The sequence below is a fragment of the Quercus lobata genome, chromosome 2, assembly GCF_001633185.2.
Source record: "Quercus lobata isolate SW786 chromosome 2, ValleyOak3.0 Primary Assembly, whole genome shotgun sequence".
Lineage (NCBI taxonomy): Eukaryota > Viridiplantae > Streptophyta > Magnoliopsida > Fagales > Fagaceae > Quercus > Quercus lobata.
Window position 1 is genome coordinate 8185997 of NC_044905.1, and position 15324 is coordinate 8201320.

The 15324-nt window shown below is 33.1% G+C and overlaps 1 protein-coding gene and 1 pseudogene across 6 annotated transcripts; both read left to right on the forward strand.

The window, feature by feature from the left end:
• Positions 1-564: 564 nt before the first annotated feature.
• Positions 565-2137, forward strand: LOC115958445 (annotated as a pseudogene).
• An 8684-nt stretch (positions 2138-10821) lies between these two features.
• LOC115974373 (protein PELOTA 1-like) lies at positions 10822-14204 on the forward strand. 6 transcript variants are annotated; one of them, XM_031094701.1, is made up of 7 exons: positions 10822-11162; positions 11347-11403; positions 11708-12459; positions 12549-12602; positions 12740-12808; positions 12916-13022; positions 13938-14204. In XM_031094701.1, exons 3-7 carry the CDS (start codon positions 12397-12399, stop codon positions 13951-13953), a joined length of 309 nt encoding a protein of 102 aa, XP_030950561.1. In that variant the 5' UTR covers positions 10822-11162; positions 11347-11403; positions 11708-12396; the 3' UTR covers positions 13954-14204. The 6 variants fall into 6 exon arrangements, 1 of the variants encoding a protein (XP_030950561.1); XR_004087904.1 differs by lacking the exon at positions 11708-12459 and having other exon boundaries at positions 10922-11162; positions 12536-12602; positions 12740-12815; XR_004087906.1 differs by lacking the exon at positions 11708-12459 and having other exon boundaries at positions 10922-11162; positions 12536-12602; positions 12752-12808.
• Positions 14205-15324: the final 1120 nt, after the last annotated feature.

Sequence of the window (15324 nt, forward strand, 5' to 3'; positions counted from 1 at the left end):
CCCTTCACACTATTCCTGGCACTTCCCATGTGCCCTTGCTTAACCTTGCTCGAATCAAGCCTTTTTTAGACCCTGTCCATTGTCTAGCTTCATAGCTTAAAAACACTTCTGAAGACTTCCTTTTGCATAAATGAAGAAAACTATTTCCGAGCTTTTGCTTATACTGTAAGCTAGATAAAGAGATGAAGCAGTGTAAGATCACTGTGTTTGTAGAACAACTTTCCATACGTATTAAAAGAGTTAAGAGGAAGGAGTTTACATATCACAACCATCATATTCTTATGTTTGTCACTGGCGTTTTTCATAATGACACTAGGAATGTTCATCAACAATCGTGCTAGGAAATTCCTATCCCCAGATGAGTTTTACTTCCCCTAACTGTCTGCATTTTATCCAAAGTCACCCAGGCCTTCATATTCTTATTTTCTTTGCAATTCTTCTTCGTCTGCTCCTTCCTTGCACCCATTTCAATTATCAAATGGAATTAGAGGTTTGAGAGATTGGGTTGCTCCCAATTAGCTATCACATTCAATGCGCGATAAGGAGTTAATGTGGCTAGCCTCAATGGTGCCAACTATTGAAAAATACCCTTACAATCGGACGCGAAAGGTGGCATTCATGTTCTTAACTAGAGGAAAATTGCGCTTGGGACCATTATAGGAAAAGTTCTTTAAGGGACATGCAGGGCTCTACTCAATTTACCTCCATACTTCACCAGACATCACTGAAGAACCACCAGAATCCTCAGTGTTCTACAAGTGCAGGATACCAAGCAAGGTTAGAAATTTATATTGCCCTATCCCAAATTAAAAACCTACCAAGACATGAACCAAGCCAAGTTTTTTCCTCCATTCATTTTAACTGAAACTGTATTTTGCAGCAAGTGGAATGGGGAAAAGCCACAGTGGTTGATGCAAAGAGGCGCCCATTAGCTAATGCCCTACTTGATTTCTCCAACGACAGATTTGTGTTACTCTCTGAAACATGCATTCCTTTATTCAATTTTACAACAATTTACAACTACCTGATCAACTCTAACCATAGTTTTGTTGGCTCAATTGATGATCCAAGAAAGATGGGCTGCGGCCGTTACAATAAACGTATGTGGCCAACCAGGGCCAGCTGAATGGTGGAGCAACAAATGCGGTTGCCTAAGCCCCAAGTAAAAAAAAGGCCCCCAAATTTTAACTAATATGGTTATTTATAATCAATAAATAAAATATTTTTTTTTACCAGATGAAAAATAAATAAAAAGATAGAGAAAAATGCAACGTCCACAATATTTTTCACAATATTTTTACAACTAATGCTAAGTTGCAAGTTGTTACAGCCTATTGTTGATGGCAAAAAAATAATTATAGTGATATTTTCAAATAGAAAACAAAAAGCAGTTTAAAATCTAGGATTTGTTGTAAAAAATATTGTAAATGTTGCACTTCTAAAAAAAAAAAAGAATAATAATAAGAGTTTAGTTAGCAAACTTTTACTAGTTTTTATCTAAGTTTATCACTAACACTATTGTTTTACTTACCACTATCAATTTACCATATCAACAAGTATGAAAAATTTAGTCAAATTTTTTCTGTCTATAAAATTTCTAAAAAAAAATTCTACGTAATTCATGTTAATTAGTAGTAGTTTTGTATTTAAAACAAAATGATCAATTTTCGCTTTAGACTCCAAAATGCATTAAGCTACCCCTGTGGCCAACGATATCATTGTTAGATTGGCGTAAAGCCTTTACGGTAAAGGCAACCAATGGTTTGAAGTTCACAGGAAGCTAGCCGTAGAGATAGTGTCAGATGTCACGTAATACCCCATTTTTGAAAACCATTGCAAGCCTCCATGTTATATGGATGAGCACTACTTGGCAACCCTTGTGACCAAAACTCAACCGAGCATGAATTCCAACAGGAGCATTACTTGGGTTGATTGGTCCAGAGGTGGCTCGCATCCAACAAAGTTTGAGAGGAAGGATGTCTCTGAAGCGTTTTTGAATCGGGTGAGACATGGTTTTAGTTGTACTTACAATCGTATCACAACTACAGTTTGCTTTCTTTTCGCGAGAAAGTTTCAACCAAGAACCCTAGAGCCTTTGCTAAGAATAGCCCCAGTATTGCTTGGGTTTAATCCATAGAAAAATTTGTGCCTTTTTAGCCTTTTAGTACTAGTATAGTAAGTCGTCTAGCCATAACATTTGGGTTTAATCCATAGAAGAATTTGTACTTTTTATCTTTTTAGTACTTGTAGTAAGTTGTCTGGCCAAAACATTAAAGAAAAAATGAAGATTATGGTTACCGCAAGGATATAAAATAATTTGGCTGTACCATGGCACTGAGAGCATGTACAGGTGATGGAAAGGTTTCGTTGGTGTGCCTTGAAGAAGATCACTGGCCACAAGGATAAATCAGTTTGTTTCTTTTTTTGGAGAAACAAACAAGTTATACAACCAAATGAGAAAGAAAATAATTGGTTGTATCCTAGTAATGTCTTGAAAATCAGGGATTTGTCCCTTATTTTGTTGAATTTATTTACTCTTCCCGGGGGAGTTCTTCCCTCTTCTCATAGCAGGTGTGGGCCTTGATGTCGAACCAAATTTGAAAAAATCTTTCCATTCAAGGGTGAGAAAAATCCAAGAGACCATCCAACAATTTACAAGTAAACAAAAGCCGAAAACTCCAATGAGTTTTTTTCTTTTTTTTTTTTAATAATTTAACGGTCACACAATAAATTTCACAACATCTAGAATGACAAGATGATGTGTTAGGTCATTATGAGTCAAAATAAAATGAAATAAAAATTATATGAGGATCATTCACAACTCAATATGACGTTTTTATAAAAATGTTGCGAGATTTTGTTATGCCATAAATAAGACTGTAAACTAGCCAAACCGAGCCACGTATTAAAAATTTCACAATTAATTTTTTTTTTTTTTTTTTTGTGCTGAATTTCAGGCTTATTCATTTAGCTTTAGCTTTATTTCAAATGCAAGCTAAGCTCGAACTTATTACCAAACAAGATTACATGTTCACACTAGGTTCATCTTCTTGTCGAATAGACTTGAGTTTGTTCACAAGTTACTTCATTAATTAACTTATTTTTTTTCTCATATATAGAAAATAGTGACTAAAATTTGTTACCCTTTTACGAATTTATGGAATTTTACTATGAATAGACTTATAGATTGATTATATTACAATAAAGTAGAAATAATAATTTGATATTATATGAAACTATTTACAGACTAATATAATTCAATCTCAAGTTTATCTAAGTATATTTTTAGACAAATCTAAGTATAGAAATATAATATTATATATAATTAAATTGCACCTCATGTTCATAAACTTGTTCACAAACAAATAATAATGTTTGAACTTGGCTTGTTTAATAGTCGAGCCTAAATTTTGGCTTTAACTTGACTTGTTTACTAAACAAATGAATATATGTAAACTTTTCTCAAGCCAAGCTTGAGTTGTTCATAAACAACTTAATTCAATTACAGCTTTAGCTATAGACTTTCTCAACGACAATAAAGGAAAACGTTTTTCCCTCTCTTTTTTAACAAAGAAAAAAAAAATACAATTTGTTAAAATCATTTTAAATCTAAAACCTCCTTATTAAAAAACATTGTGTTGTGTCTGTTTCAGTGGTGAGCAATGACATTGTGTTCCAAGTGATAAAAAGCATTATAATGGTTTGAAAAATAAAAAATGTTGGACAGTCTCACGAGCATTAATAATTAACAATGGCCTTGGATGAGGGCATTAACTAGGCCATTCATAAACGGGGTAAGAGAAATTATACAGTATTCTAATGGGCCACGTCACTTGTCCACCATTCCACTAAAAAACTCTCACTTGTTTAAAATTGTTGAGTCAGTAATCAGTTTTTGTTTAAAAAAAATTTAACTTAGCAATTTTAAACAAATGGAAGTCTGTTAGTGGAATGGTGGACCACCTCACTTGTTTGGACCATATAATTTCTCAAGGGTAGGGCTATTTGGCAGAGGAATCAATTTCCACATTTATAAATTATTGGGTGCACCAGGGCATGAACCAAGGCTCCCTAACGGTCAATGAAGAAGAACACAACCTAATAAAGACCATAGTAGCCGATTAAGGTAACTGAAACTAACAATCCCCATCAGCAGTAGAACAAACTTGTCACCCTAACTCCCCATCCTGTGGGAGTATTATCCACACGCTTTGGAATATCAAGTGGATGACACGGTTAAGGGTGAGATTACAGATTTGGGTTTGATATATTTTGAAAGGTTACTTTTGTGTTATGTACGCGACTTGGTGGTGGGGAGGAATAGTGGGTCCGATGTGAATTATATCGTGTGTTGTAGGTTTATTGTGAGGGGTGTGCACTGCGCCATTAACCCGCCATGTTAGGAATACGAAACGACAGTATTGTATGACTTTGCTTTTGGGTTGTGGTTCTTGGCCTGTGGGGTTTTTTTTTTTTTTTTTGGATTAAATTGTAAATTATGTCTCTAAAGTTTAAACGTGTCTGGATTTTATTTCTTAAAATTTCAGGATTTGGACTTTATCTTCTAAAGTTTAGAGGTGTTTGGATTTTACAACTAGAAGTTTCAGGATTTGGATTTTTACTTCTAAAGTTCTATTTTGTTTTCATCCGCAACCATTTTTGCCCATATTTTCTGTTAAGGCTGTGTTTGGCAACATGTAAAATATTTTTTGAGGGTAAAATATTTTTGGGAAAGGAAAATATTTTCAAGTGTTTGGTTGCATTCTGAAAATTGCTTTGGAAAATATTTTCAGGTGTTCGGTTACATTCTAAAAATGCTTATTATCTACTACTTTCCAACATTTTCTTAGCTTCCAAACAAATTTTAAATATGGAATTTCAATATATAAACTTAATGAAACAAGACTCAAAACAAAACCATTCATTAAATACCATCATCATCAGTCAAATTGAGAGACGAAGGTAGAAAGAGTGAGAGATTGAAGGAAAGGGAGAGGTAGATCGAGAAAGAGATAGAGATCGGTCATGGGTGGGTTGATCTAGAGGCGATGACAATGAGATCTAGAGGAAAAAATGACAAGATCAGTCATGGATGGGTTGATTTATAGGCAACGGCAATGAGATCGAGAGGAAAAAAAAACAAGATCAATCATGGATGGCGGCAACGCGATCTTGAGGAGACGATATGACCCAAATCATAGGGCTTGCATGCACGACAGCAGAGCTATGCATTGGGGACAACGATCTGGGCTTCATTGGTGGCCAATCTCTTTGTCCTTCGGCTTAGGCTTGGCGTGACTCATGAGTGATGAGAGTGAGAATGAGCAGAACAAATTTTTTTTGAAGGATTGTAAATGGTTTGAAGGGAGTATTAGTGTGTTAAATATTTTATAGGTGTGGGTGGGTTATTTTACGATCAAATGCATTAATTTTCAATTTGACCTTATTTTCCTAAGTGTGTGTGTGTATAAAATTCATCATCTAGCAAATGGAAAATTTACAGTTCATGATTAAAAAACCATGTAACTAAAGATGTATTGAATATAATGCAATAATATCATATTTATTGAGAGAAAGAGAGGTAATTACAGATAAATATTAACGCGAATAGGTCTTTATTTGTTATTTTTTACAATAACACCAAGAGGTACATTCTCGAAGAAAGAAAAAAAAAAAAAAAAAAACACCAAGATGTAGCAATTGAGTTACAAGAACCTTGGCAGACCTCTTTTTATTATAGATCACAAGTACATTATTATATGATCTCATCAATTATAACGAAACTAATGAAGACTAGCCTCCCCACTTTGCCAGGGACATCTGGAATTGGAGATCGACGTTTGGTCGTATTGTATTCATTATCACATTCTGCATTTATTAAAGCTGCATCCATAGCTAAATTTGTCGCTTTTGTATAATTCTTTGAAATCGAAGCCACGTATGCACCACTCAATTTCCCTAGTGCATTAGTAAAATGGGTTTGGCAATTCTGAAGTAGAGCCTTATCCTGTGGGTCTTCGAGTATTTCAAGAATTTTTGGGATTCGATTAACAATGGTAGTTTCTAATAGATTCATGTTTGAAGAAATAGAAATGATGAGAAGAACATTTAGATCAGCTGTAGAAGTACGATTGTCTGCAGCAAAAGTTGATGAACACAACTCATAGTCCGTGGATTTGTGGCAAATGCTATCAAGATAGGTATCGTTTACTGCATTAGAAACTTGGTAGAAAAGAGAGGTGACTAGTAAGGGGATTACCAAGATTGATAGGCATCTAATTGGAGATACCATTTTCTTTTTCCTTTTTCCAAGTTCTTTGTCAAGAATGATATTATTGATTCATGTATCTTTTGATTTCCTATTTATACTATCTTAAGTTGGCATGAGATAGCTATTTTTCACTAAATTTTTTTGGAATACAACTTTATTTCATGCCAACTCATTTTCCAATATTTGAGTAGCAATCATAAAATGAGTTGCAAAGTTATCGTTTGATTTCTTTTATTAGCTTGGCGGAGGTCGAATTACTTTTCAAAAGAAAACAACTCTATCTATATTTGAATTACTTTTTTTAGTTTGATGAGAGATAGAGTTTTTCTTCTTTTTTTTTTTTTGAATTTTTTTTATCTAGTTGTTTTCTAAAATTACAAAACAACTCTATCTCAAGTCAAGAGAAATAAGAGAAGTAAAAACTATAAATAGACCAGTACTTTACGGGTATTTAATTAGTAAATACTAGTGAATACACATCAATATCCTATGTCCATAAGATACACAAAAATGTGTGAGGGAAAATAAATTTGATGAGTGTCTATCTATATAATAATTAGAAAGGATGGATTTCTAATTTTCTATCTTTAATCACAAACTCACGATGTAGAAGTAAAACAATAAGCCATAAGCTACCACTGGGTACCCCAAAGACTTGGAAAGATGCTTAGCCAATAAAAAGAAAAGAAAAAAAAAAGTCATCTATATATATATAAAACTGAAGACTCTAGAGTTCTCATAATTTTCCACGTCAGCATTATTTAAAAAACAAAAAACAAAAACAAAATTTCGGATTTTTTTTTAAAGAAAACAACCCGACTATTCTATATCTCTCCCGACTCCCCTCCTAATGGAGAAGAACTTCCTCTCTCTTTAAATTGCTAACCTTCTCCCAAATCCATAACCTCACGCATGAAGTCTCTTCCATTTATAAATCCTAACGCTAATGCAGAAAGAGACCTAATGCAGAAGCACTCCCTCTCTCACTCTAAATCTCTAAGCTCTATGGGCTACGGCGTTCCTGCTAGCTGCTACAACGTTTTCAAACATATTGATTGGACTGGCTCAATATATTCTGAGAATGGTCAGGATCGATAGCCCTCATGGACTGGCTCAAATTCCCTAATGCCCACATCTTCAAGATTAACATCCCAGGTAACACCTGACTCTCTAATTTCATTTGGGTATTAAGCAAAATTGAATCATTTTTTGTTTTTGATTTATAGTTAGTTGTGACTAAATTACACCCTTACGTTTAGTAATTTTTAATAGAGAATAGATGATTGGCTTGCTGAAAACTTTAAGACAGATGAAGGAGCGAGTCGATAATGCAATCATGTAAGCCTCTATTGAAAAAATCAGTTCTAAATCTTTTTTTTTCCTTTCATTTATATGCTTATTTTTGTATGTTCTCAAACTTATATCTGATAGTTTGGCATGGATAAAGATCACAACAAGGTGTTAGCAAAAGAGTTGTTCCTTTGCAAGAATGGCTTCATTATGAGCGCAGCTGATTCCTTGGATATTTGACGACTTTTTAGTGAAGTTATTGAAAATTTTCAAACCTAAACAGGTAATTATTTTAATTCACTATATTTATTTCTTTATTAAAATAGGTTGACCATGATTCTTAGTTTGTGGCTTTAGTTGTGATGGAGATTTGGTTTAAAGCAATATTAAAGGTTGTTTTAATATTTTCTTATGGCCATAATATAGAGCGAGATTGTATTATAATTTATGAAATGGCTATGACTTCGACACTATAATCAAGAAGTAGATACCTCTTTATACTTATACATTAATTGTTGGCCATTGTAAAAAATTGAATCCTACGCATTTGCTTTATGTTAATATTTTCCTCTAAGAATGGTATTGTATTTTGTTATTGGTTGAAATGTTGTCTTCAATATTAATATATACCCCTTTTAACTATTATATTTTGTTGGCAGGTTTATTACATGTGTTCTAATTTGTATAAGATTGTATTACCATGCTTGGAATGGCCAGACTTTGGTGGTAAAATCAAAGTATATCGGTAATTAAAATTAAAATCAAACATGTGGCATTTAATGTGTTATGGCATATTTGCACTTCACAATTTATTCTTCTTATTGTTTCATCATTGACTATTGTAATAAAAATATTTTATGTATTAGTTGAAATTTATTTTGAGTTTGAATGAGATTTCTACACCGTATAAATTTACAGTTTTATATATAACTAATTCTTAGTCAATTATATTTTTTGGCTTTTTATGTGCAATAGTGTATGGGCACAAAATTTTTCCCATGACACAACCAAGTTTATTGGGTTCTACCAATAGCAATTTTGGAGAAAACCCATAGGTTTATTGTATTTCTAAGAAAGATGAAAGAGAAGAAGTTACCAAATGAATATGAACCACTATTCCATATCCAAATGATTATGAGCCTTCAATATGCACATTTTCAGTCAATAGACGCATTTTTTTTTTCAATAGGCACATTTTTATTCAATATGCACATTTTTGTTCAATAGGCATATTTTCATTTATCAGGCAACTTTTCAGTCAATAGGTATGTGGGGACCAGCCCAAAATAACAGGTTGGGCCTTGGACCTGTCCAAGGACCCCAGCCCATCCGAGGAGTCAACATGACTCAAGCAATCCATGTTCAAGCGTCAAAAGAAACAAAGACGACATTTTCGAGGAGGAATTTCTCCTCGGATACTGAAAATTCAGAGCAAATGTACATCCCAGCCACTGAGACCCCTATCCTGGATACATGAACAGGAGGGAAACATGAAATATCTAAGCTAAAGCTACCACCGCCACATTGAATACACTATAGCTACTCTCCTGGCCGCATTAATGTGGAGAAGACCCCTGAACAGTACTACCTTAGCTACCGCAACTCACAAGGAACTGAGAAGGGTGTCTGATGGGACAAGTGCTCAAGTAAAGGTTTAGATGATCGACAAGTGTAAAGCCAGGATGATAAAAAGAGGCCTATATAATGTGTAGAAGTCCCCGTAAGAGAGGGCATGAAAGAAAAGAAAGAAAAAAGATTATGGTGTAAAAGTAATCCTGCTGCATTTGCTTATATCCAAAAATCAGGTTGTATCCCAATCATTCTGGGTGATTTTGGAAGATAATGACTTTTGTTCTTGTTCATATATTCCCTCAACCCATGCAGTATTCCGTTGAACTTATTTAAACCTAGTTCTTAGATCCATACTCTACAAAAACTCATTGTGTTGGACTTTTTGGACCAGAACTTGAACAACGAGAACTGGGCAACCAAATTGTTCCCCTACAAGGTATATTTTCATTCAATAAACACCTTTAATATATATCCAATATAAAGAACTATAACATTTCAATAGACACATTTCGAAATATCTAATATGAAGGGTTATGAATTTTTTTTTTCCCCTGAAATCATCCAATAGTTATTCTTGTGCATCGCACAGATTAGTGACTAGTTAGTTAAATAAACAATTCTTTTTGAATAACACATCCACAGGAGGTGCTAGCAATGCTCATTGAGCTTTCTAAATAACACATCATATTAATTGCTTATTTACGTGCTTATTTTAAATTCTTAATCAAACATGCAAAATGCTATGTGCTTGGTTTAAACAAAATTGATAGATAATAAAATTGTGCCTCATATCAAAATCTGAGCAACAAAGGATGGGTCTTAAATCATTAATCATAAATTTAGTTTAAGGTCTTATGACAATGGCAGTAAAACACAATTAATAAACCATAAAGCTGTCACTCCCAATAATCTGTTTTCTCATACAGTCCCACACAGAAAAAAGGTAAGGTAGACACTAGTGATAGAAAAAATATCAATATCCTGCTGGCGGTGGTGGTTATTGTAAAAAACAAAAACAAAAACAAAATACCTACAAACCATGCCTTTGAAAGTGTAATAATAACTTGAGCAACTCATGGTAAAGCAAATTATATATGTCAATTAGAGACGGTAATTGTCCCATTAATTGGTATAGTGGTGGCAGCAATGATTGCTGCAAACCCCCTAGAAAACCATGCCATATCGGATTGGGGAATGCCCTTGAGAGTGATCTATATCCAAGTCGTGGTGTCCTAGTATAGAAACTTGAACCACTACGAGGAGCAACACGACCAACTTTGCTGTTAGATCCACCCCGACATTATTTGTTGCCATGTATTGTAGTGAGAGTAGTACTGCTCCCTTTGGATACGTACTCATCATCATCATCACATGCAAATTAGATTTTGTTCTTGATGTTACAAGTAGGTTTCTCTTCCGAGAAGGACTTATCGAAGAATAAAAGCTTTGCTAATTTGTCCATCTTTTCAAAAATTTGCTTGAATATTGTAGGGACTATCACTACAACAAACTTTAGTTATTTCAACTCTCTTTTATCGAAGGTTTACTAAAATCTGTCGATACAATCTATAAATACAAGGGTGGTAGGCTATATTATTCAGCTTTATTTCAAAAGTTATTTGGTCCCTCAAAATAATAAAATCACCCTTGAAATAAATGTGAAAAAAAAAAAAAACGCGGCAGTTTCTTCAGCCCATAACCCTTGATAAAAAATTACAAAATTTTCACCCCTTGAAAAAAGCCCACAACAAAATTTTCATCCCTTGAAAAAACCCACAACAAAATTTAAAAGCCCAGAACGTAACCCATAAACATATAGAGCTCTTATCACTCTCTCGTTGAAAGCATGAAACTGAGAAAGCATAGAAATCTCACAGAGCTCATGGAAATCTCATAGAGCTCGACGATCATGGAGATCTCATAGAGCTCGATGATCATCGATTAGGTACGTAATCGCATAGCTCCGATTAGGCACGAGTTGATATCGGTTTTGTGACTCTTCATCGTTGTGTTTCTCAGCTCCGATTAGGTATGAATCACAAACCCTAATTTCGTCTTTGATTTTTTTGGTTTACCCACACTTTTTCATCAATTTCCCCATTATTTTCATTTCACATTTCTCAGAAAATTGAGCTCATCATCGATTTCCCTATTTCTATTTCTAATTGATCATTCGCTTTAGAATCTCACTGTAACGTAATCGTTTTCCTCAGGTTGTAGCGCAGAAAGCGAAGGAAGCTGAAATCACTGTGCAGGACTCGCTTCTTCTGGTAATCATCATCAAATTTCCAATTTTTCTGTCTTTCAACTTCAATTACGGACAATCACATTTGAATTTCTATAGCAGAAATTTAAATCTGAGCATATTTTCCTTGTTAATGTGATCAGATTCAATTTTCTTTTAGAAAATCCATAGAATTATTTTTCGTTACTTCATACTCTGTTTCAAGTACTCCATGTAAAATTTGGTTCAAACAAATGGAAATTATTTCTCATTTAATTTTTTGCTAGATCTTAGAGATTTAAGATCGAGAAATTTAATGGTTGTGTTATGCTAATTGAAATTTGAAACAGACGAGGAATCTGCCCCGAATTGCTATATTCAATATTAGTTACATTAGAGGCCTGTATATAAGAGAAATTTAGTAAGCTTGTTGTATTTTTCAGTTGTCATATCTATGACCAGCTTTGGGTTGTGGAAATTGAGTGGGAGATTACTGATAGTGGAGGTTAGTGGTAAGGGGATGAAACTAGGGGGGTTTATTTGTTTTGGTTGGGTTCATCCACAGCGTGAATTGGGTTTATTTGTCTTTCAAAGTGAATTGTTGGTTTGGTTTTATAAAATTTTGAGTGTGATTTGACTGTAATGGGTTTAGTTCTTTTTAAATTAAATGCATACCTAGTGAGAACCCAGTTCTCTGAGCTGTTGTTGCAATTAGAGTGATGCTGTCTTCTAAAGTGATGTGTAAAGATTGTATAAATACTGCTAACTGCTGCCCAAAATGCAACTCACTTATAATAATTTCTTGAACAAAATGGATTTTTTTTAATCTTCATGGGGCATCCTAGTATCCTACCCTTCTTTCTTTTATTGTTTTTTAGTTTTGTTGATTAAAGGATTAGAGTAGCCTATAGTTTGTTGTTTTTTTTTTATGGGTTCTTAGCACACTGCTTGTGTACAGTCAGCTCTTCCTCCTGAGCAGCTAGCTTGGTGTGGGTTAGACAGTGTGTTACTTTTAATCTAATACTTGTTTGGAGATTCCATGAATCTAGAGCGCTCATGTGCTTTGATAAAGGGGCAAGAGATCAAGATGAGATACAATATAGTATTTTTAATTTCTTATCCTTGATGGTATCTTTACAATTATAACTAACTTATGTTGTGTGAATAATATTTTACAGTGTGAGTTCACAGATAGAAACTTCAATTCCTCAGAAACATGGACTTGCTATTGCTGGTTATGAGTCGGTATGGTTATTAAGTTATAGGAAATTATTATCTCTTATTTCAAGGCCTTTATCTCCATATTTCATTTCAGCAATTTGATTGAGAATCTTTTTGTGGGTGTTTAATCAATATATGGGTGTTTTATTGATATGTTTTAGGCTTTCTTGAAGCATGTTGATTTTGATGTTGTTCGCTGTGCTGTGATTGCAAGTCCTGGTTTCACAAAGGTCTGGTGTAGGTCTTATGATCTTTCCTTTTAAGTATAAATGACATATGTTTGGAGTATATAGGTTTACATTTTTTCCCCTGATTGGTGCCTTCAAATATGTCTCAGGATCAGTTTCATCATCACTTATTGTTGGAGATAAAAAGAAGACAGTTGAGACCTATTATCGAGAACAAGTCACAGATAGTTCTTGTGCGTACAACATCAGGATACAAGTATGGTTGCTATCTTTTTTGCTTCTAGTGCTAAAGTTTTTAGAATAGTAAAGGAGATAGTCTGTGATAGTAACTAACAGTGAGATAGAATGGTTCTAAAGATAGTAGCTATGAAGATCAACTCAAGCTAGTCACTGTTTTAGTACTATTGGATAAATTTGGAATGACTTGTTGAGCTTTTTATGTGGATAGAATAGATAGGTACTAGTTTGCTTTTGCAATCCTTATCTTGAAAAATCTTTGAAAATATCCTTAGTCCCAAATTCATATTCCATCATCTAAGATAACAGAATAGTCTCTGATCAAATAACTCGAGCTGACTTATATGTGTGTCGTTTCATTATAATTTGTTTAGAACTTTCTTTCAGTTATGGATACACTCATTTCTTGTTTGATTTTTCTTTTAGTTATGGTCCTTATGGACCAGAAGTATGTATTCCTTTTTATTTCCATATTACATTACATTATAGGACCATGGAATTGGAACTGCACTTAGTTTTGAGATCAAGTTTTTTTCTCTTGGTCTTGGGTGGATGATCAATTTATTTATATTTGTCTTGATGCTTTTATTTGTTCATATTAATTCATATGTGTTAGGTATAAGTAATATAATAAGAGGATCCATAATAAAAATTATTTTACTAAGATGAGCAGTTCAATGTCATGAAAATCCAGCAGAATAATTGTATTTTTACAATCTCTGTAGTCAACTGAAACTTTTTCCCCTCACTAGTGCAGATGGTTTTAATATGTGTGACTTGTTGTGATTGGTTTACCATTTTTGCAAGCTCTAAAAAAAAAAAAAAAAAAAGGGTTTGGTGCTGATGTATATCTGATTTATCTGTTGAAAGTTCAATGTTGTGATATTCTGTTCCTTTAGTCTGATCGTGAAATTTCCATTTTTGTTTTTTTCAGGTGGCTTTGCTGTTAATTTGGGTTGCTGATATAAGGAAACATGTGAATAATTTAGAATTTGGGAAGGGACATGTATATAAAGCTGTGCATGTAATCAATTTTTATTTCCTTTCATTACCTTTGGCCTTATATAGGATGTATTAGGATTTGTTCTGTTCACATACTACCATGTCAGATTGTGCAAAGAACTTTGTTTTTACAATTTAAAACTCTTGCCCCTGTTGACTATTGAATTAGATCATATAAATATTGATCGGGTTAATCTGACTTTTGGTATCATGTAAATTCATACCATTATGAATTTTTGTGTATGTGTATATATATATATATATATATATATATATTTTGTGCATGATTGTGGTTTTTTTTTTTTTTAAATAAAATAAAATCTTATTTTGAGAGTCAAGAGACCCCTTAAATAACCTTATTTATCAAGGGTTGTAAATATAAATTTTTTATACCTTGGTAAAAGGTTATTTAAGGGTCTCTTGACCCTCAAAATAAGATTAGAGCACTTGTTTTAAGGGCCACAAAGGCCGTTAAAATTTCCTTTTCGATGGTATATGTTTCGAAGGTTATCAAGGATCAATTGAACTCTTAAAATAATTTTTTTCTAGGTTTTTTAATACTTTTTTTAAGGGTTTTGACCCTTGAAAAAAAGTCAAATTTGTTGAAGTGCATGTATCTTTTGATTTCCTATTTATACTATCTTAAGTTGGCATGAGACAGCTATTTTTCACTAAATTTTTTTTGAAATACAAATTTATTTCATGCCAATTCATTTTCCAATATTTGATTAGCAATCATAAAATGAGTTGCAAAATTATCGTTTGATTTCTTTTATTTAGCTTGGCGGAGGTTGAATTACTTTTCAAAAGAAAACAACTCTATCTATATTTGAATTACTTTTTTTAGTTTGACGAGACATAGAGTTTTTTTTTTTAATTTTTTTAATTTATTTTTATCTAGTTGTTTTCTAAAATTACAAAACAACTCTATCTCAAGTCAAGATAAATAAGAGAAGTAAAAACTATAGATAGACTAGTACTTTACGGGTATTTAATTAGTAAATACTAGTGAATACACATCAATATCCTATGTCCATAAAATACACAAAAATGTGTGAGGGAAAATAAATTTGATGAGTGGCTATCTATATAATAATTAGAAAGGTTGGATTTCTAATTTTCTATCTTTAATCACAAACTCACGATGTAGAAGTAAAACAATAAGCCATAAGCCACCACTGGGTGTCCCAAAGACTTGGAAAGATGCTTAGCCAATAAAAAGAAAAGAAAAAAGAAAGTCATTAGTTAAATAAACAATTCTTTTTGAATAACACATCATATTAATTGCTTATTTATGTGTTTATTTTAAATTCTTAATC